The sequence below is a fragment of the Octopus sinensis genome, linkage group LG11 (genome assembly GCF_006345805.1).
Source record: "Octopus sinensis linkage group LG11, ASM634580v1, whole genome shotgun sequence".
NCBI classification, from domain to species: domain Eukaryota; kingdom Metazoa; phylum Mollusca; class Cephalopoda; order Octopoda; family Octopodidae; genus Octopus; species Octopus sinensis.
This window is the reverse complement of record NC_043007.1, coordinates 21,355,718-21,378,957: the sequence shown is the minus strand read 5'-3', so window position 1 is coordinate 21,378,957 and position 23,240 is coordinate 21,355,718. Positions and strand designations below refer to the sequence as shown.

The 23,240-nt window shown below is 38.1% G+C and overlaps 1 protein-coding gene across 1 annotated transcript in view; it reads left to right on the top strand.

Moving 5' to 3' along the window:
- LOC118765431 (uncharacterized protein DDB_G0271670-like) overlaps window positions 1–23,240 on the top strand; it is a gene marked incomplete at its 5' end in the record, with an annotated part of 141,747 nt that overhangs the window by 264 nt on the left and 118,243 nt on the right. The window contains one exon of the mRNA XM_036507498.1: window positions 7,501–7,689. Within this exon, the coding sequence (XP_036363391.1) occupies window positions 7,501–7,689 (189 nt within the window). The remainder of the gene's footprint in view (window positions 1–7,500; window positions 7,690–23,240) is intronic.

The window sequence follows — 23,240 nt, the reverse complement described above, 5'->3', positions numbered from 1 at the left end:
AAAATTAATCTTGGAGAGATTTCAGCTCAGAATGGAAAGATCTGGAATAGACACCACAAAGCATTTTGCCCAGTGCTCCAACGATTCTGCCAGTTCACAGCCATAATCGACCCCCAGTGGTACTTAATTTATTGACCCCGAAAGGATGAAAGACAAAATTTTCTTTTTCCCAAAGCCAGGAACTCGTGTCTGTGTGAGTGTGTGTCTATATATTTTCTTATATTCTTTTATTCTTTTACATATTTCAGTCATTTGATTGTGACCATGCTGGAGCACCGCCTTTAGTTGAACAAATCGAGTGCAGGACTTATTCTTTGTAAGCCTAGTCACTTATTCTATCGGCCTCTTTTGCTGAACCGCTAAGTTACAGAGATGTAAACATACCAACATCAATTGTCAAGCAATGGTGGGGGGAGACAAACACAGATACAAATACATGCACACACACATACACGCAAACACACATGTATAATATTATATATATATATATATATATATTAATATATAATAATACCCGGAGTAAACACATAAATGTGAAACAAGGTGGAAAAAAGAGTACTCAAATACCAGTGGTAGAGTAATATGCTTTATTTAAAGCAGCACTAGCAAAAACTGTCCGATGAACGGCAACGGGAAACTCAGAGTAACAGGTTTTGTTGAATTTTCTGCTGCTTTAAATAAGTATATCTATATATATATATATATATATATGTATATGTATATATAGTCCAAATTTACAGAAAACAAAAGACGAAGACAGGTAAAGGAACAACTAGCAGATCTATTAGTTTGACGCGCTCAGGAAGAATGGAAAAGTCTTTGATGTTTCAAGCCTATGATCTTTTGCAGAAAGGATCAGGAGGTAAAAAAGGGAGAGAGAAAAAATGTGTAGAGATCAATGGGTGAATATGATGAAATATGTATATAGTATTGAAAGAATTTAAAGGTAAAATATATTCTCAAAGCTACAGATTTTCAGTGAGGGCATACAGCGAATACAGCACTTGTGTAGTACTTAGTTCAACAGCCACAGGAGGATGAAGAACAGGGAAAGTCAACTACTAATAGCATTAAACAATAATGGCAAATTTCAGAACTAATCATTAACAGCAAAGATCACACAGATATCTGTCTACTTTTTCCCTTTGATGTTTTCTTATTAACTCCTTTGCCTTACCAATTTAATTTCCCATCTTTTAATATCCATTATAAATTCTTGAGAACAATTTTTTTTTTGCAATTTTTCTTTTCATTTTGTTGTTCTCTTTGTTATTTTGTACTAGTATCTAAGTTTAGGTTCTGCCATATTTTTGTAAATGCCCTGTGTCTGACCTTGCTACAAGGCATATAAATAATCAATAAAAAAATTTATATCTTGCTTCAATATATGTGCATACACGCATATATATATACCCACTTCTTCCTCTTTCCTTGGGTTTTTCTCTCTATGTGTATATGAATAAATGCATTTATATGTATATAAATACATATATGCATATATGCATATATATATATATATATATATATATATATATATATATATATATATATATATATATATATACACATATATATATGTATATATATGTATATATATGTATGTATGTAGGTAGGTATGTATGTATGTTTCTTCTAGTTTTTAATTATAATAAGTCTTCCATGTGTAGGTATGTACATGCGTGCTTACGCAAATACAATGAACTTTTTCTACCCCTTTACTTTTACTCCCTCCCCTCACTTAGCGGTCATTCAAATAGCTCTTTTCTCTTAATAATGGTCAATCACACAGTAATTTCCCTTTGTATAACGGTCATTTTTTTTCATAGCATTTTTCCGATGGCCAGATAACTGAAGAGATGGCGACATGGATTTCCACCTCGGCATCCGAAACTCAGAGTTTTATCATGGCTACCGAATAATTGTCACATATTACATTTACAGATATATATATATATATCAATAAGTAACCATTCAATATGTGACCGCATGTGTATCATTGGCAATTCTTTTCCTCCATCTGTCTGTCTGTCAAACTGTCCAAGCATGCAAGGCAGACACTAAACGACGGCGATGATGATGATGATGATGATGATGCTATATATGCATATATATATATATAAATGCAGGTATGTATAATCTATCCTTTTCTCCTTTTTTACTTTATCATATCTAAACAAAACTGGCTTTTTTTTTGTGTTTTAGTCTCACACCAAGTCCATAACTGATTTTCATATCTTGGCCAGGACCTGTGCATTATTCTTTTCTACTCTAGCCATAAGGCCCAAAATTTTGTGGGAGGGTGTCAGTTGATTAGATCGATCCCAGTATGCAACTGGTACTTAATTTATCAACCCTTGAAAGTATAAAAGGCAAATTTACCTCAGCAGAATTTGAACTCAGAAGATAAAGAAATACTGCTAAGCATTTTCCCCAGCAAGCTAACGTTTCTGCCAGCTCCCTGCCTTAATAATAATAATAATGATAATAAACAATAATAATAGTAGTAATAATATTAATAATAATAATAATAATAATAATAATGATAAATAATAATAATATGTGCCTAGTATACCCTTATCAGACGGGTAGTCCTGATGGGTATACTAGGCTTCGTATATTTTACCCCAGTGTCACTTTGATGGTATGCTCTCTCAATCAATAATAATAATAATAGTAATCCTTTCTATTATAGGCATAAGGCCTGAAATTTTGGGGAAGGGGATAAGTTAATTACATCGACCCCAGTGCATAATTGGTACTTAATTTATCAACCTGAAAATGATGAAAGGCAAAGTCAACCTTGACGGAATTTGACCTCAGAACGTAAAGACAGACGAAATACCGCTAAGCATTTTACCCAGCATGCTAAAGTCTCTGCCAGCTCGCCACCTTATAAGATTAATATTCTTTTCTACTCTAGGCACAAAGCCTAAAATTTTGGGGGAAGGGGCCAGTTGATTAGATTGATCCCAGTATGCAACTGGTACTTAATTTATCGACCCTGAAGGGATAAAAGACAAAGTTGACCTCAGAGGAATTTGAACTGAGAACATAAAGACAGACGAAATACCACTAAGCATTTCGTCCAGCTTGCCATCTTGGTAGAATATAATTTTTCAGAAGTAAGTACTGGGGTCAATTTGCTCGATCAACTAAAGGCGGTGCTCCAGCATGGCCACAGTCAAATGACTGAAAGTAAAAGAGTAAAAGAATAATAATAATAATAATAATAATAATAATAACAATAATAATAATAATCCTTTCTACTAAAAGTACAAGGCCTGAAATCTTGGGGGAGGTGATAAGTCAATGACATTGACCCCAGTGCGTAACTGGTACTTAATTTATCAACCCCAAAAGGATGAAAGGCAAAGTCAACCTCAGCAGAATTTGAACTCAGAACGTAATGGCAGACGAAATACCTATTTTTTTACTACCCACAAGGGGCTAAACACAGAGAGGACAAACAAGGAGAGACAAACGAATTAAGTCGATTATATCGACCCCAGTGCGAAACTGGTACTTAATTTATCAACCCTTGAAAGTATAAAAGGCCAAGTTGACCTTGGCAGAATTTGAACTCAGAACATAAAGACAGACGAAATACTGCTAAGCATTTCACCCTGCGTGCTAACATTTCCACCAGTTCCCCGCCTTGAGGACCTGTGCATCATTATTCTATAAATAAGTTGTAACTTCCACTGCAGTTTCCTTAGTGTTATGTTGTTCACACTGCCAATGCTATAAATATAGATTTTCTTCGCCCCCTGCACTGCCCCTGTCTTTAAACATTACTGGAGCTTACTCTGTTCTGTCGAGTGATTTTCTATTGGTCTTACATTGATATCAGCAAGTCGCGATCAGTTTTATAGTCATTGATTTCTTTGATTTCAGAGACTTCTGCGCAGTTTCCTTACAGTTATTGATTCCTTGACCTTTTTTCCTTCTAATAATCGCACCATCGTCATTGGCGGCAGCGACGTCATCATCATCATCATCATCATCATCATTACTATCATTATCATCATCATCATCATCATCATTGTTGTCGTCGTCAATGTCATTGTCTTCATCATTATCATCATCAGCATGATCATCGTTGTCAACATCATCATCATCATCGTCATCATCATCGTCGTCATCATCACATTCATCATCATTGTCGTCATCTTCATCATTATCATCATCGGCATCATCATCGTTGTCATCATCATCGCCATCATTATCAATGTCATTGACTTCGTTATCATCGTTGTCATCATCATCCTTGCCATTATCATCGTCGTCATCATCGTCATAATCATCATCATCATCATTATCGTTTTAATGTCCACTTTTCAATGCTTGTATGCTTTAAAAGGAATGAATGGCACTGCTTGTATAACAGTGACACTCCTTTACAACTATGTCAAGACAAGGAGATACACACACACCCATTCTCTTTTTCTTGTTTCAACCATGCTGGAGCACCACCTTCAAGGCTTTCAGCCAAATGATCGACCCCAGGACTTATTTTTTTTAAGCCTAGTACTTATTCTATCGTTCTCTTTTGCTGAACTGCTCAGTTACGGAGACGTAAACACACCAGCACAAGTTGTCAAGTGGTGATGTGGAAACAAACACAGACACAAAGACACACACAGACACACACACACACACACACACAGACACACACACACACACACACACACACACACACACACATACACACACACAGACACACACACACGCACATACACATGTATATATACATATATATATATATATAAATCAAAATGCAAATCAATATCAAATCAAATCAAATTAAATCACAATCAAATGGAAATTGTAGTTGTGGCTGATGCCAGTGCCGCCTGACTGGCAGCCGTGCTGGTGGCACACATTAAGCACCATTCATGCATGGGTCATTGCCAGCCCACCCCTGCCCTGACTGGCTCCTGTGCCAGTGGCACGTAAAATCCCCCACTACACTCTCAGAGTGGTTGGTGTTAGGAAGGGCATCCAGCTGTAGAAACACTGTCAGATCAGACTGGAGCATGATGCAGCCTGCTGGCTTGCCAGTCTCCAGTCAAACTGTCCAACCCATGCCAGCATGGAAAGCAGACGTTAAATGATGACGATGATGATGATATATATATGTATGTATGTATATATATATATATATATATATATATATATATATATATATAGATAGATAGATAGATAGATAGATATGACAGGCTTCTTTCAGTTTCCGTCTACCAAATCCACTCACACGGCTTTGGTCGGCCCGAGGCTATAGTAGAAGACACTTGCCCAAGGTGCGACACTGTGGGACTGAACCTGGAACCATGTGGTTCATAAGCAAGCTACTTACCACACAGCCACTCCTGTTCAAAGACAGCTGATAACTCATACATTTAATTGTATATCAAGAACCTTACTGACTATACTTTCCTTCCACAAAACATAGGTAATATGTGTGTGGAGGCACATGGCCTAGTGGGTAGAGCAGCTGACTCGCGATCGGGGGATCGCGAGTTCGAATCTCAGACCGGCCGATGTATGTGTTTATGAGCGAAACACCTAAGCTCCACATGGCTGCGGCAGAAGGTAATGGTGAACTTCTGCTGACTCTTTCGCCACAACTTTCTCTCACTCATTCCTCCTGCATCTTGCAGCTCACCTGTGACGGACCGGCGTCCCGTCCAGGTGGGGAACCTATACGCCAAGGAAACCGGGAAACTAGCCCTTAAGAGCCAGACGTGACTTGAGAAGGAACAACATGGCCTAGTGGTTAGAGCAGCAGACTCGTGGTTGAGGGATTGTAGGTTCGAATCTCAGACCAGGCGATATGTGTGTTTGTGAGTGAAAACACCTAAGCTTCACGTGGCTCTGGCAGAAGGTAATGGTGAACTTCTGCTGACTCTTTCGCCACAACTTTCTCTCACTCTTTCCTCCTGCATCTTGCAGCTCACCTGCGACAGACCAGCATCCCGTCATGGTGGGGAACCTATACGCCCAAGGAAACCGTGAAACCGGTCCTTATGAGCCAGGCATGGCTCGAGAAGGAACAAACAAAGGTAATATGTGTAGTGAGAGAGAGAAAAAGAAAGAATTTTGATGGCTGAAGCTCAACACGGATGAGATGGAACTCCACTGGAGTTACCTGTTCTAGGTATATTAATTAATGATGAAGTACTCAATGATATCTCAATGGCCAAATTAGTTATAGTATATAGTATATAACTAATCTAGTTAATTACTGCAACCTCTTTTTATTACATCATCAATATCACAGTAATATTTCTTTTTTTTCCATATAAATCTCTTTTGCCAATACAATCAATAAATTGTCTCTTCCCCTCTTCCCTATACCCAACACCCCTCCCTTTCTCTCTTTCTCTATATTCTCTCTCCCACCTCTCTCTCTCTCTCTCTCAAATGCTCTTTTCTTTTTTTGATATCACAATTATTGAAAAATTAATGAAACTTGTTAAGGATTTCTAGATTTTGGTGTTTGATAAAATATTTCCAATGTTTACACTAATATAATGATATAATGATAATCATTTTTTTAATTGTTTACACTAATTTATTAAAAATATACTGCTAATTATTATTATTATTATTATTATTATTACATTTAATCTGATTCTTTGTTACAGTCACTTGCCAAGACACATCATCATCATCATCATCATCATCATCATTATCATCATCAGTATTATTATTGTTATTGTTATTATTATTATTATTATTTATATATTTATTCGTTTTTCTTTTAAGATTTACTGAGCCACTTTATCAATTCTTAATTACTCTAATTATTTACATTATATCATCATGATTGTCATCACTGTAATCACCCTTGTTACCATCATCATCACCACCACCACCACCACCACCACCTCAACCACCACCGTCCTCCTCCTTATCCCCCCCCCCTTCATCCCCATTATGATATCGTTTTCATTGTTATTGCATTTTCATCGTCGCTGCCATCATCATCATCATCACCATCACCACTACTACTATCACCACCACCATCACCTTCTCCTCTTCCTCCTTCTCATCCTCATCCTGGTCCTCCTCCTCATCCATATCATTATCATCATCATCATCATCATCATCATCATTATTATTACTATCATCATTATCATCATCCTTGTCATCATCATCATCATAGTCATTGCCCCCCCCCCTCAGTCTCGTCATCATATGCTTTTCCATATGTTGGACACCAGCCATTATTACAGAACATTAAAAAATGACTACACCTTCATTATAAACACGCTCCATCCTAATTAATTATTTCTTGGCTTTTATGCAGTCACTAGCCACACTCATTATTATTTCTGTAGTAGTAGTAGTAGTAGTATTAGTAGTAGTAGTAGTAGTAGTAGTAGTAAGCAGCAGTGATAGTAGTAGTAGTAGTAGTAGTAGTAGTAGTAGTAGAAGTAGTAGTAAGCAGCAGTGATAGTAGTAGTAGTAGTAGTAGTAGTAGTTAGTAGCTAGTAGTAGTAGTAGTAGTAGTAGTAGTAATGGTGGTGGTGGTAGTAGCAGCAGTGATGGTAGTAGTAGAAGTAGTAGTAGCAGCAGCAGCAGTGATGGTAGTAGTAGTAGCAGTAGTAGTAGTAGTAGTAGTAGTTGTTATAGTAATAGTAGTAGTAGTTGTAGTAGTAGTAGTAGTAGTAGTAGTAGTAGTAGTAGTAGTAGTTTAGCCCCCATAGTGGTGGAGCTTGAATGTGTGTTGCCTGGGGCAGCCCTTCACTTTTCTGAGCCCCTCTATCTCCCCCATAATCCCTCACCCCTACCCCCACCCCCACTAGTAGAGGGGGGTGGAAACAGAGCCTGTACAGGTTTAAGCAGCAGACCCAAACCCAAAAGTGTTGCCCCATAAAGCATTGCCTGGGACAGACCAAACCCCACCACACACACACACACATCAACCCTTCCCCCCACCCGCCCACTCCTTGCTAAGCTTCTGTAGCAGACCCTAATCAAATGTTCCTAATCAGGCAGAAATATACGATAAAAGGTAACCCAACTAAACACATCTGGTCGTTTTCCTTTTCCTCTTTGTTTTTGTTTATGTGTATCAAGGAATCCATTATCTAGTCGTGCACTTCTCTTTTTCGAGATGCTGGGATGTAATTTGAGGACGGTTGTGCTCCTATTTCTAAAAGGTCAAATAACTACGGACACACACTCTCCTCTAAGCAGGCTTGTACCACCCATACTTAACTGACATCTTTTCTTGACTATGACCTCTATTTTGAGATTAGCTTTAAAAGTCCATCCAATAAACAAGCTGGGTTTTTTTTTTTTTTAATTAAAATTATCTCAAATAATCAACTGAAAACTCTTATATCAGTAAATAAACATCAAATTATTTTAACTTCCCAATCTTATCTATTGAACTGCTAAAAAGTTTTCTTTGAAAATATTAGACTCGAGGCATTGCTTATCTTCGTTTCTTGGTTCAAATTCATTTATCCGTAAGAACTAGACTCACATGGTTAATATGAATTAGATAATATTCAAAAACTATTCAATTCTCTTGTCTTCCATGAAATTAAACAACAATCTTGTAATGATTTGATATGCATTTTTATATGAGAATTTCTTTTTATTTATAAAAATTATTTTTTTATTTTAGCCAATGCTGAGAAAATGTATGTTCAGAAAATACAACTGATGTTTAGCTGTTTATATGCAAACTCTTTTTGATGGTGATACTAAATTATTTTAATCGTCTTCTTTTGCTCGGAGCAATTTCATCTGATAGAAATCAAACAATTTAAATATCTAATGCTGCTGTAATTTGGATTCCATCTTTAGCTGTGTGGTTAAGAAGCTTGCTTTTGCAACTAAATGGTTTTGGTTTCAATTCCACTGCATGGCTCCTTGGGCAACTGTAGTTTGTTATAGCTTCAGGTTACCCAATGCCCTATGAGTGAATTTGTTATTAGGGTGGGTGCATAATTATTGTGACATTTTTTCAACAAATTTTATTCAATGAACGGCAGTGCATCAGCATGGCCACAGTTATGAGCTGAGACTACAGAAAAAAACCAATAACAATATTTAACAAAAACATCTTTAATTGACGGTCTGACCGTCTGCTAAGCAAATGGGAAGCAGTAATTGAAGTAGATGGTGAATATGCTCCGGAATAATCATTCAAAGATGTTTTTGTTACATGTTGTTATTGTTTTTGTTGAATAAAATTTGTTGAAAAAAGCCGCAATGATTACGCACCAACCCAATAGATAAAAACTGTGTTGAAGCACACCGTGTGTATACCATCATCATCATCGTTTAATGTCCGTTTTCTATGCTGGCATGGGTTGGATGGTTTTACTGAGGTCTGGAGTGCCAGTGGCTGCACCAGGCTCCAATCTTGATCTGGCAATGTTTCTACAGCTGGATGCTCTTCCTAACACCAACCACTCCAAGAGAGTAGCTGGTGCTTTTTACGTGCCACTGACACGGGAGCCAGTCAGGCAGGCCTGGCATCGATCAGGTTCAGATGGTGCTTTTTATGTGCCACCAGCACAAGAGCCAGTCACGGGGTACTGGCATCAGCCATGATCAGTCGGTGCTTTTTACGTGCCACTGGCATGAGAGCCAGTCAGGTGGACCTGGCATCGACCACATTTGGATGGTGATTTTTACATGCCACCAGCACGGGAGCCAGTCCGGGGGCACTGGCCACCGCTACCATATTGGCTTTACTTGACTGACCACAGCTACAATATATATATATATATCTTTCTTTTTTCAGGACATTTATAAGGAAAGAGATATAGTTACAGCTATATATATATATATATATATATATCTCATGATGATGATGATATATATATATATATATAGCTGTAAGACTATATCTCTTTCCTTATAAATGTCCTGAAAACTGAAGGACATTTAAACTGAAGGAAAGAGATATAGTCTTACAGCTATATATATATATATACATATATATATATATATATATGATGATGATGATGATGATGATATATGTAACTGTAAGACTATATCTCCTTATATATGTCCTTGAAAACTCCTCACAGCCTTGGCTTTGTTATCTGTTCCTGTCTAATATATATACGCAGGCTAATACATGACCCACATTAAACTCCTCACTGGTATCACGATCGAACCAAGAATTTAACTATGGTCTGTCCTTAGCACTTGCTTAGCATTACCTGCCACTGTTTGGGTCTTCTAGATACCAATACCTTTTACATATATATATACCAAATATATACGTTTTTATTATTAATTTGCAATTTACTTAGTCATTGGTATATTATTGTTATTTTATTTTTAATATTTCTATTATATGTAATTTTCTAGATGGTGTAATTTAATTGTTTATTTTGAATTGATAAAATGTGGTTTTTTCTAATTTTTATATATATATATTATATTTTATGACATTTTATTTAATATTTCTAAATTGTTCCCTGTAAGTTAGGAATAATATTCCCTCAAATAATTATTATATATATATATATATAATATATATATATATATATACCATTTTTTAGAAAAACATAAATCCTGAGAAGCACATTCTAAGAAGTAGGACAGCCTATATTAATTACTGGTTTATAGGGTTACCCTGGGTTTCTCGCCATAAAGGATACCTTTATGGCATATCTTCAGACCCTAAAACCTGATGGCCTATGGCCTGTTTAAAATATGGAGGGGGAAATGATGCAGATATGAACAATGGGGATTATCTCCCTTTGGTGTTGGTCATCAGTTTCTAACTGTGTTGTCCTCCTTCAGTCACGCCACCTGTTGGCTATGAGGGATGGTTGGCTTTTTAGGAAGAGCATCAAGCAATAAAATCCCTTCCAAAACAGACACAGAAATCAGGTGCAGGCTTCTGTCTGATCAGCTCCTGTCAAACCATCCAACCCATGCCAGCATGGAAAGCAGAGGTTAAGTGATGATGATGATATATATGTATATATATATATGTATATATATATATATATATAAGCACCAACCGATCGTGGCCTGTGGCACGTAAAAAGCACCCACTACACTCACGGAGTGGTTGGCATTAGGAAGGGCATCCAGCTGTAGAAACACTGCCAGATCAGATTGGAGTCTGGTGCAGCCTCCTGGCTTCCCAGACCCCGGTCGAACCGTTCAACCCGTGCTAGCACGGAAAACAGATGTTAAACGATGATGATGATGATGTGTGTGTGTGTATGTATTGTTGTAGTAGTAGTAGTGGTTGTAGTAGTAGTAGTAGTAGTAGTAGCAGCAGCAGCAGCAGCAGTAGTAGTTTCCTTCTGAAGTCATGCTGACTCATAAGGGCCAGTTTCCTGGTTTCCAGGGCGTATGTATTTCCCCCCCCCCCACTTGTATGGGACGCCAGTTTGTCACAGGAATGACACATTTTTGCCAGCTGTGGACTGGAGCAATGTAAAATGAAGTTTTTTGCTCAAGAACACAATGTGTCGCCTGGTCCAAGGATTGAAACCACAACCTTGCAGTCATGAGTCCAACACCCTAACCACTAAGCCATGCACCTCCACATGTATGTATGTCATTATTCAGTTTATTTCAAGATTTCTTGCCAATAGAGAAAGAACTGGTTTCTAACCTAGATCCAAGGCACCTTTATTGGAATTTCAACATCAACAACAGGGTATTTTTGTTTATTTGTATGTATGTATGTAAACTTACTTGGAAATGGATGCATCGTATTCAATTAAATAATAAATAATATATAATATATATATATATATATATATAGCAATAATAAATCTCTGAACGAGGTATAAACAGTAACTGCACGACAATGTGAGGTATACTTGCCATCTTAATATGGCTAACCACTAAGGGTGGGTGTTACTGTAGCTTGTAGCCCCAGGAGAACATCGTCTCCAGCTGGCTTTAGGCACACTTTCTGTGCCCTTATGGTATTTGCAAAGGGAGGATGACCTCCCTTTGCAATCCCTTTGCAAATACCATAAGGGCACAGAAAGTGTGCCTAAAGCCAGCTGGAGACGATGATCTCCTGGGGCTACAAGCTACAGTAACACCCACCCTTAGTGGTTAGCCATATTGAGATGGCTAGTATACCTTACATTATATATATATATATATATATATATATATATATATATATACATACACATGCATATATGGGTACAGGGTGTCATCAATGGTGCAAATAACATTAAATATGTAAACAACAAGAAAAACTGGAGAACAGGATAGGTAAACACAGAGAAAGCATCCTTCATCAGTTGTCGGCTGTCTATCTACTCCTCATTTTGAACATCCAATGACAATATAAGTCTTCAAAGACAGCTGCTCTCATAAATTCTAAAATAAAATTTAGGATTTATGGAGGGTCAAAGCTGACAACAAAAAAACCACAGTGGAGACATACGAGGAAACTGAACGAAAACAAACCTGGAGGGTCGTTAGACTAGAATGAGAGGAAAATAGTGAACGCTGTGAGAAACGTTCATTTTGAAAAGAGAAAAGATAAAAGAGAGAGAGAGAAAAACACGTCCAGTCTTTTAAATGTCTTTGCAGGAAAAGAAAGACAGTCACATGAGGAAAAGAAAGATGGACGATGGTCACATGTGAGCAACAAGAGAGAGAGAGAGAAAAACACGTCCAGTCTTTTAAATGTCTTTGCAGGAAAAGAAAGACAGTCACATGAGGAAAAGAAAGATGGACGATGGTCACATGTGAGCAACAAGAGAGAGAGAGAGAAAGAGACACACAGCTTTTTGTTCACCACTTTCTCTCACAAAGCATTGATCAATTTGGGACTATAACAGAAGGCACTTGCTCAAAGTGCTGTACAATAGGATTGAACCCAAAACTATGTGATTGCAAAGCATGCTTCTTAATCACATAGCCATGCCTGAAAAAACATTTAACCCTTTCCTTACTGAATTTCTGTTGAGATGCTCTGTGTTTCTTTGAATTACTTTAAATATAACAAAGAATTTTGTAAAATAACTTAGTTATCATTCAGCTACTGTTGGGAACATAAACTGTGACTAAGGTTTGGTGGAAGATTTTAATTCAAAACTTATGAAAACAAGACATTTATACTACAGAACCAGAGCCGGTTTCAGCCATTTGAGATGCTCTGTGTTTCTTTGAATTACTTTAAATATAACAAAGAATTTAGTAAAATAACATAGTTATCATTCAGCTAGTGTTAGGAACATAAATTGTGATTAAGGTTTGGTGGAAGATTTTAATTCAAAACTTATGAAAGCAAGACAATTGTACTACAAACCCAGAGCCAGTTTCAGCCATTTGAGATGCTCTGTGTTTCTTTGAATTACTTTAAATATAACAAAGAATTTAGTAAAATAACTTAGTAATCATTCAGCTAGTGTTAGGAACATAAATTGTGACTAAGGTTTAGTGGAAGATTTTAATTCAAAACTTATGAAAACAAGACATTTGTACTACAGAACCAGAACTGGTTTCAGCCATTTGAGATGCTCTGTGTTTCTTTCAATTACTTTAAATATAACAAAGAATTTAGTAAAATAACTTAGTTATCATTAAGCTAGTGTTAGGAACATAAATTGTGACTAAGGTTTGGTGGAAGATTTTAATTCAAAACTTATGAAAACAAGACATTTGTACTACAGAGCCAGAAGCAATTTCAGTTGGGTTGGTATCAAAAGGGTTAAACAGTTTTAGTACTTCAGACATTCTGATAGTATTTGAATAATATTTCAACATTCACCATTCCACCACCACCACCACCACCACCACCACCACCACCACCTTCAAAATTCTAGGTTTGGTGCCTATGTAAGAAAAAAAAAAACGTTCAGATTTTCTTAAATCTTCATGAGGAAAAAAAAAAGAAAAACAACGATTAAAAGACTATCCGTCTCTTCTGTCATAGGTATGTTAAAGATTAATGATGTATGTGAATGAAAATATTCTAAAAATAGAGAAAATGCCTCTAACACCCCACCACCCCACCACCCACCACCGCCACCCCGTCTTTAGACTCAGTTTCAAAATACCACAGCCTTTATTTATTTATTTATTTATTTTTTAACTGTAGCTCCCTTTACAAGACTTGTGAGTAACAGAGAAAAAGAGCCAGTTAAAGGTACCTTAAGGAATTTAGCTCCTGTTTCTTAGTGTTCTTTACACTGAAATTTTCAGGCTCCACCCTTTTGCTTAAAAAAGCAGAAAATGGAAACTGTAAGCCAAATACTTAACCATTTCCTTCTTCTTTTTTTTCCTTTCCTTTCCTTTTCTTTTTTTCTTTTTTTTTTTTTTTTGTTTTTCAAAATTTTTCTCTCTGAGGATTGGTTTTTAGTAAGCAGATAAAATTGCCTCTTAGGGTGTGTCTTTCATTTCGTTTCATACCTCCCACCCCCATCCCTACCTTCATCACTAGGCATCCTACTTAGCCATGGAGGAAACTTCTAAACCCAACTAAAATTCTATTTTCATTTCATATTGAAATCTACAGGATTGGCCTAAAGCCTCTCCGGTCGTTTTTCCTGTATGGATAGGGTTTCATTCATGCATGCGTGTAATATACATAATTACACACATAGACAAATGAATCACACATGCACGCACACATACATACATACACACACCTACATATGTATTATGTGTGTGTGTGAATACATGTATGTGCATGTGTGTGTGTGTGTGTATGAATATATGCATGTATGTATATGTAGATGTAATATTATATATATAATTAAATATATATGTATGTTTATGTATATATATGTGTGTGTGTGTGCGTATTTACTATGTATGTATGTATACAGTCCAACCTGTGTAAGCATGGAAACTAGACATTACATGAAAGTGATGAAGTTATGCATATACACACATGTTTGTATGAGTTTATGATGCCAACTATATATATGTGTGTGTGTACATACACACACACATATATATGGTCGTTTGTAGAAATACATAAATCCAAAGGAGAAGCACACCCTAAGATGTAGAGTAGTTAATAGGTCGGTATACGGGGTTACTTGGATTTCTCACTCATAAGGGGTTTAGCCTTACAGCGTAACTTCAGACCCCAAACACTGCTGGCCAGCAGTATTTTACCCTTAAAAACGAGGGTTTTCTCTTTCCATATTTTAAAGAGGTCTCAAGCCAGCAGTGCTTGGGCTCTGGAGATATGCCATAAGGTTAAACCCCTTATGAGCGAGAAGCTCAGGGTAACCCCATCAACTGACCAGGTCTGTCTGACTGGCACCCATGCTGGTAGCATGTAAAAAGCACCATCTAAATGTGGTCAATGCCAGTGCCCCCTGGCTGGCTCCCATGCTAATGGCAAGTAAAAAGCACTATCTGAACATGATTGATGCCAGGGCTGCCTGACTGGCTCCTGTGCCAGTGGCACGTAAAAAGGTCCCACTATACTCTTGGAGTGGTTGGTGTTAGGAAGTGCATCCAGCTGTTGAAACATTGCCAGATCAGATTGGAGCCTAGAGTAGCTAGTGGCTTTCCAGACCTCAGTCAAACCGTCCAACCCATGCCCACATGGAAAATGGACATTAAACGATGAGACAGAGAGACAGATATAGATAGATAGACAGACAGACAGACAGACAGGCAGACAGACAGACAGCCAGATAGACAGACAGACAGACAAATAGATAGATAGATAGATAGATAGATAGATAGATAGATAGATAGATAGGTAAGTTTCTTTATGAGCCACACAGGGCCGAACACAGAGGGTACAAAATACAATGTAGAGCCTTTCTTTTCAAAAATAGAAAAAAAAAGGGGGAGAAATAAATTCCGATCAATAAATAAAATGACCAACATGAAGTACAACAGTATCTGTTACAAAGCATGACTTCCCATCAGAAATCTTGCAAAGCAAATTGATAAACGTAAAGATCCAAACTACAGTTATCTACAAAGTCAGTCAAGCATGACCGTAAAGGAAAATAAGGTTGCTTTATCATAATTCCAGAAACTTAAATTACCTAAGAATTAAATACATATATATACATATGTATATATATATGTGTGTGTGTGTGTGTGTGTGTGTGTGTGTGTGTGTGTGTGTTGTGTGTGAATGTGCATGGCTCAGTGGTTAGAGCATCGAGCTTACAATCGTGAGGTTGTGAGCTCAAATCCTGGACTGGGCTGCGTGTTGTGTTCTTGAGCAAGATACTTTATTTCACGTTGCTCCAGTTCACTCAGCTGTAGAAATGGGTTGCAATGTCACAGGTGCCAAGTTATATCAGCCTTTGCCTTTCTCTTGGATAACACTGGTGGCGTGGAGAAGAGTGGTCGGTATGCATGGGTGACTGCTAGTCTTCCATAAACAACCTTGTCCAGACTTGTGCCTGGGAGGGTAACTTTCTAGGTGCAATCCCATGGTCATTCATGACTGAAGGGGGAGGGTCTCAGATATACATGCATACATATATATATATATCAGTGTGATCGCTGTGACTGACCAGGCTATCAGATGTTGCTACACATCGCTGGTCACAATGCGCTTCACATTATTTTAGCCTTTAAATGACGCCACCCCACTGTATATATGCATGTATATCTGAGATCCCCACCTTCAGTCATGAATGACCATGGGATTGCACCTAGAAAGTTACCCTCCCAGGCACAAGTCTTAATTATAATATTTATATACATTTATATATTTTCATTGATAATTTATATATATTAGTCATTTTTAAATATTTATGTATGTATGTATGTATGTATGTACGTATGTACATGTGTATGTATGTATGCATATATGTATATTTGCTCTCAGCTCTTCTAAGTGGCTTGACATAGTATCTTTTGAATTTGTCAAAATGACACACACGTATAGATGTGTGTGTGCATCTGTGCGTATGTGTGTATATATATGTATGCATGAGTATGTGTGTATAAGTATATATATATATATTATATATATATATATTATATATATATATATATATATATATATATATATATACATATCTATATATTCATATCTATATATATATATATATGTATATATATATTCATATCTATATATTCATATCTATATATATATATATTTATAAATGCATATATACATGTATATACACATGCATACAGATATATATATGTATTTGTGTATGCATGTGTATATACATGTGTGTGTGCATTCTTTAAACTATGACACTCTTGTAATGTCAGCACTGCATATCAGCCTAATCAACATCATATCTCATTTATAAGTCCTTTAGGAATTCGCATGAGGCAGACTAATAAATATATAAATAAATAATGTTCTTGTGGGTTTAACTTGACCAGGTTGGTGGTCCCCTTCTGCAGCAATAGTTGAAACAGTAGCTCAGCGCCAATCAGGTTATGTCGCCCCACCCTCAAACTATATCTACAAGCATTTCCGGTTTTTATCTTTATTTTTCCTTCATGCGTGTATGTGTGTGTGTGTGTGTGTGTGGTGTGTGTATGTGTGTATGTTTGCATGTGTGTGTGTGTGTGTGTGTGTGTGTTTTTTGTTTGTGTGTGTGTGTGTGTTTGTGTGTGTGCGTTTGTGTGTGTGTGTGTGTTTGTGTGTGTGTGTGTGTGTGTGTGTGTGTGTGTGTGTATGTTTGCATGTGTGTGTGTGTGTTTGTGTGTGTGTTTGCGTGTGTGTGTGTGTGTGTGTGTGTTTTTTGTTTGTGTGTGTGTGTGTTTGTGTGTGTGCGTTTGTGTGTGTGTGTTTGTGTGTGTGTGTGTGTGTGTGTGTGTGTTTATGATTATAAATTGAAAGAGTAAAGGTCATAAGAAACATTGTTTAAATATCTTTATCGGTGAAGGGAGTTTCTAATCTTTTTCTCAGCTGAACCCCCCCCCCCGCCGCCCACACGTGACAAATTTCTAAAATATGTAACTGTTGGAAATTGAATTATAAAATAACAAAATTTTTTTTTTTATTTTTAAGTTTTAAATTCCCAGGCGCTGGAGTGGGTATGTGGTAAGTAGCTAGCTTACCAACCACATGGGTCTGGGTTCAGTCCCACTGCATGGCACCTTGGGCAAGTGTCTTCTACTATAGCCTCGGGCTGACCAAAGCCTTGTGAGTGGATTTGCTAGACGGAAACTGAAAGAAGCCCGTCGTATATATGTATGTATATATGTATGTATTCCCGACTGAAGGTTAGAGGCTTCGAATGACCCGTCTGTTTTTTTGTGTCGTCTCTTTGTGTGGTTTGCGTTCTTGTCCCCTTTTGTAATTTTTATATATAATTTATATATATATATATATATATATATATATATATGTATATATATATGTATATATATATATGTGTGTGTATATGTTTGTGTGTCTGTATTTGTCCTCTCAACATCGCTTGATAACCGATGCTGGTGTGTTTACGTCCCTGTAACTTAGCGGTTTGGCAAAAGAGACCGACAGAATAAGTACTAGGCTTACAAAGAATAAGTCCCGGGGTCGATTTGCTCGACTAAAAGGTGGTGCTCCAGCATGGCCGCGGTCATATGACTGAAACAAATAAAGAGTATAATAAAACTGCTTTAAAAAATTTTTTAAATAAAAACAAGAAAACCCAGCCAAATGTTTTTCCTCTGCTGTCTTCACATGTCAAATTTGTTGTTGATGTCTCTGTTGCAGTCACTGTTGGTGTATGCAGTCTTCTGGAATGTACATAACGCCTAATCTACCAGGGTGTGTATGTATATGTGCGTGTGTGTATATATGTGTGTGTGTGTGTGTATACATGTTTTTCTTTTTGTACATATGCGTGTATGTATGTGAGTGTATACATGTGTGTGTTCTTACGTATGGGTCTGTGTGTATACATGTGTTTATTTTTATACATATGCGTGTGTGTATGTGTGTGTATACATATGTGTGTTTGTACATGTGTGTGTGTGTATACATGTGTGTGTGATTATACATATGTGCGGGTGTGTGATTATACATATGCATGTGTGTATCTGTTTATAGATATGTGCATGTGAGTGTGTGTGTATACGTTTATACATACACGCATATGTATGTGAGTGTGTGTGTATACACGTGTGTATTTATACTGTGTATACATGCGGGTGTGTTTCTACATATGCGTGTGTGCATGAGTGTGTGTATGTATACATGTGTGGATGCATGCCTGTGTCTATTTATGTATATGTGTTCATACATGTGCATGCGTGTGTATTGTGTGTATACATGTGTATGTGTGTGTGCTTACAAATATGCATGTGTGTCTATATATGCATGTGTGTGTGTGTCTGTATATGCAAGTGTGTGTGTCTGTATATGCATGTGTGTGTGTCTGTATATGCATGTGTGTGTGTCTGTATATGTATGTGTGTGTCTGTATATGCATGTGTGTGTGTGTCTGTATAGGTATGTGTGTGTGTCTGTATATGCATGTGTGTGTGTCTGTATATGCATGTGTGTGTGTCTGTATATGCATGTGTGTGTGTCTGTATATGCATGTGTGTGTGTCTGTATATGCATGTGTGTGTGTCTGTATATGCATGTGTGTGTCTGTATATGCATGTGTGTGTGTCTGTATATGCATGTGTGTGTGTCTGTATATGCATGGTGTGTGTCTGTATATGTATGTGTGTGGTTGTATATGCATGTGTGTGCATGTGTGTGGTTGTATATGCATGTGTGTGGTTGTATATGCATGTGTGTGGTTGTATATGCATGTGTGTGGTTGTATATGCATGTGTGTGGTTGTATATGCATGTGTGTGGTTGTATATGCATGTGTGTGGTTGTATATGTATGTGTGTGTCTGTATATGCATGTGTGTGTGTGTCTGTATATGCATGTGTGTGTGTCGTATATGCATGTGTGTGTGTGTCTGTATATGCAGTGTGTGTGTCTGTATATGCATGTGTGTGTGTCTGTATATGCATGTGTGTGTGTCTGTATATGCATGTGTGGTGTGTCTGTATATGCATGTGTGTGTGTCTGTATATGCATGTGTGTGTGTTGTATATGCATGGTGTGTGTGTCTGTATAGGTATGTGTGTGGTGTCTGTATATGCAAGTGTGTGTGTCTGTATATGCATGTGTGTGTGTTCTGTATATGTATGTGTGTGTGTCTGTATAGTATGTGTGTGTGTCTGTATATGCATGTGTGTGTGTCTATATGCATGTGTGTGTGTCTGTATATGTATGTGTGTGTGTCTGTATATGCATGTGTGTGTGTCTGTATATGTATGTGTGTGTGTCTGTATATGCATGTGTGTGTGTCTGTATATGCATGTGTGTGTGTCTGTATATGTATGTGTGTGTGTCTGTATATGCATGTGTGTGTGTCTGTATATGCATGTGTGTGTGTCTGTATATGTATGTGTGTGTGTCTGTATATGCATGTGTGTGTGTCCGTATATGTATGTGTGTGTCTGTATATGCATGTGTGTGTGTCTGTATATGTATGTGTGTGTCTGTATATGTATGTGTGTGTCTGTATATGCATGTGTGTGTGTCTGTATATGTATGTGTGTGTGTCTGTATATGCATGTGTGTGCATGTGTGTGTGCATGTGGAGGGTCTTAGCTCTTATTTCAAGGCCTAAAGAATCTGAGACAAATATCCCCTTCCTCGGATACAGCCCCAGCCCATTGCAGGTAACATCCCCAGGAAGATCTGGTAATTTATTTTCCAAAAGCCAGGTGAGCCGATGCAGCATAGGAAGGACAGACTGTCCTGCTGCAGAACGCTTGCAGTCGATGCAAATGTGCACATTCGTTGCCGGCTGCTCATTATTGCTTGCTTGTTTTGGTTTTTTTTTTTTTCTTCTTCTTCTACCAATGTTACCAATGTTGCATAACGACTGTCTTCAGTGTTTGTAGTGAAAGTACTATTAGGCCAGGCCAGGCCAGGCCAGACATCTTCTAGCATAACAACAGCAGACTGGGAATTCTACTGCTGCTACTGCTGCTGCTGCTGCTGTTGGTGTTGGTGTTGGTGCTGCTGCTAATGTTATTGTGGTTAATGCTATCCCTGTTGCAGTCTCTGCTGCTGATGCTGCAAGCGTCACCACCACCACCACCACCACTACTACCATCACCATCACCACCACCAGCATCACCATCACCACCACCAGCATCACCACCACCACCATCACCATCACCACCACCAGCATCACCACCACCACCACCACCACCACCACCATCCACCATTACCACCACCACCACCACCATCACCACCACCACCATCACCACCACCATCACCATTACCACCACCACCACCACCATAAACACCACCACCACCATCACCACCATCACCCCCACCACCATCACCACTTCCACCACCACCATCACCATCACCAACAACACCACTATTGCCCTCCACCACTGCGGCCACACTCACCACCATCATCACCATACTACCATTACCACTATCACCACCACCACTGCCACCACTACCACCACCACCACCACCATCACCAACACCAACACTAACACCACTGCTGCTGCTGCTGCAGCTACTGCTGCTACTACTACTACTACTACCCTACTACTACTACTACTACTACTACTACTACTACTACTACTACAACAAATAAACTATAATGGTTCTGAAGTTTGGCGCAAGGCCAGCAATTCCGGGAGAAGGGGATGGTCAATTACATTGACCCCCTAGTGTTCAACTGGTAACTTATTTTATCAACCCCTAAGGCAAAAAGTTGAGCCTGGTAAAATTTGAACTCAGAAGAGGAAGTCGGAGGAGATGCCCCTAAGCATTTCTTCCAGTGTTTAGCAATTCTGCCAGTTCACCTCATTAATTACAAATAAATAAATGGATAAATAAATAATCTTCATCATCATCATCATCATCATCATCATCATCATCATCATCATTTAACATCCTGCTTCCATGTTAGCATGAGTTGGACAGTTTGACAGAAACTGGCAAGTGAGAAGATGTGCGAAGCCCTGCCATCTGCTTCAGTACAGTTTCTAGTTGGATGTCCTTTCTAAGGTCAACCACTTTAACCCTTTTGCATTTAAACTGGCCACATACAGCCCAAGCGTTCTTATTTCTTTATTGCCACCCCCCACCCTCACAAGGGGCTAAACATTGAGGGGACAAACAAGAACAGACAAACGGATTAAGTCGATTATATTAACCCCAGTGCATAACTGGTACTTAATTTATCGACCCCAAAAGGATGAAAGGCAAAGTCGACCTCAGCGAAATTTGAACTCAGAACATAACGGCAGATGAAATACTGCCAAGCATTTCGCCCAACATGCTAACGTTTCTTATTTCTTTATTGCCCAGAAGGGGCTAAACACAGAGAGGACAAACAAGGACAAACAGATTAAATCAATTACATCGATGCCAGTGCATAACTGGTACTTAATTTATCAACCCCAAAAGGATGAAAGGCAAAGTCGACCTCAGTGGAATTTGAACTCAGAACGTAACGGCAGATGAAATACTGCTAAGCATTTCGCCCAGGGTGCTAACATTTCTGCCAGCTCACAGCCCAAGTATTCTACCTGTTTTATGTTCAAACTAACCAGGTATGACATCTCACACCTGCCCTACAATGTTATTCTAATAATAAACAATCATCATCATCGTCATCATTTAACATCCATTGTTAAATGATGACAATGGTTCCAGGTTCAGTCCCACTGCGTGGCACCTTGGGCAAGTGTCTTCTATTATAGCCTCAGGCCGACCAAAGACCTGTAAGTGGATTTGGTAGACGGAAACTGAAAGAAGCTCATCGTATATATATATGTATGTATGTGTGTGTGTGTTTTTGTGTGTCTGTGTTTGTCCCTCCAACATCACTTAACAAACGATGCTGGTGTGCTTACATCCATAACTTGATAATCCTCTCAACAATTATCAACAGAATCTTTGTCCGGTCTGGATCAATCCCCAAATCTAATCAGTTCATGCCAGTCACAAGGCCAAACATCCCTGAAAGTTTCATCCAAATCCATCCAGTGGTTCTTGAGATATCTTGTCCATGGACAAACAAACAAACACAACTGAAAACAATACTCCGCCTTCGCTAAGGCAGAGATAATAATAATAATAATCTTTTCTACTATGTACACAAGGCCTGACATTTTGTGGAGTGGTGTCACCGACTACATCGACCCCAGTGCTTGACTGGCACTTATTTTATCAACCTTGAGAGGATGGAAGGCAAAGGTGACCTCAGTAAAATTTGAACTCAGAACATAAACGGCCAGAATCATTGACCCTATACATTTTGTGTGGCATGCTAACAGTTCTGAAAG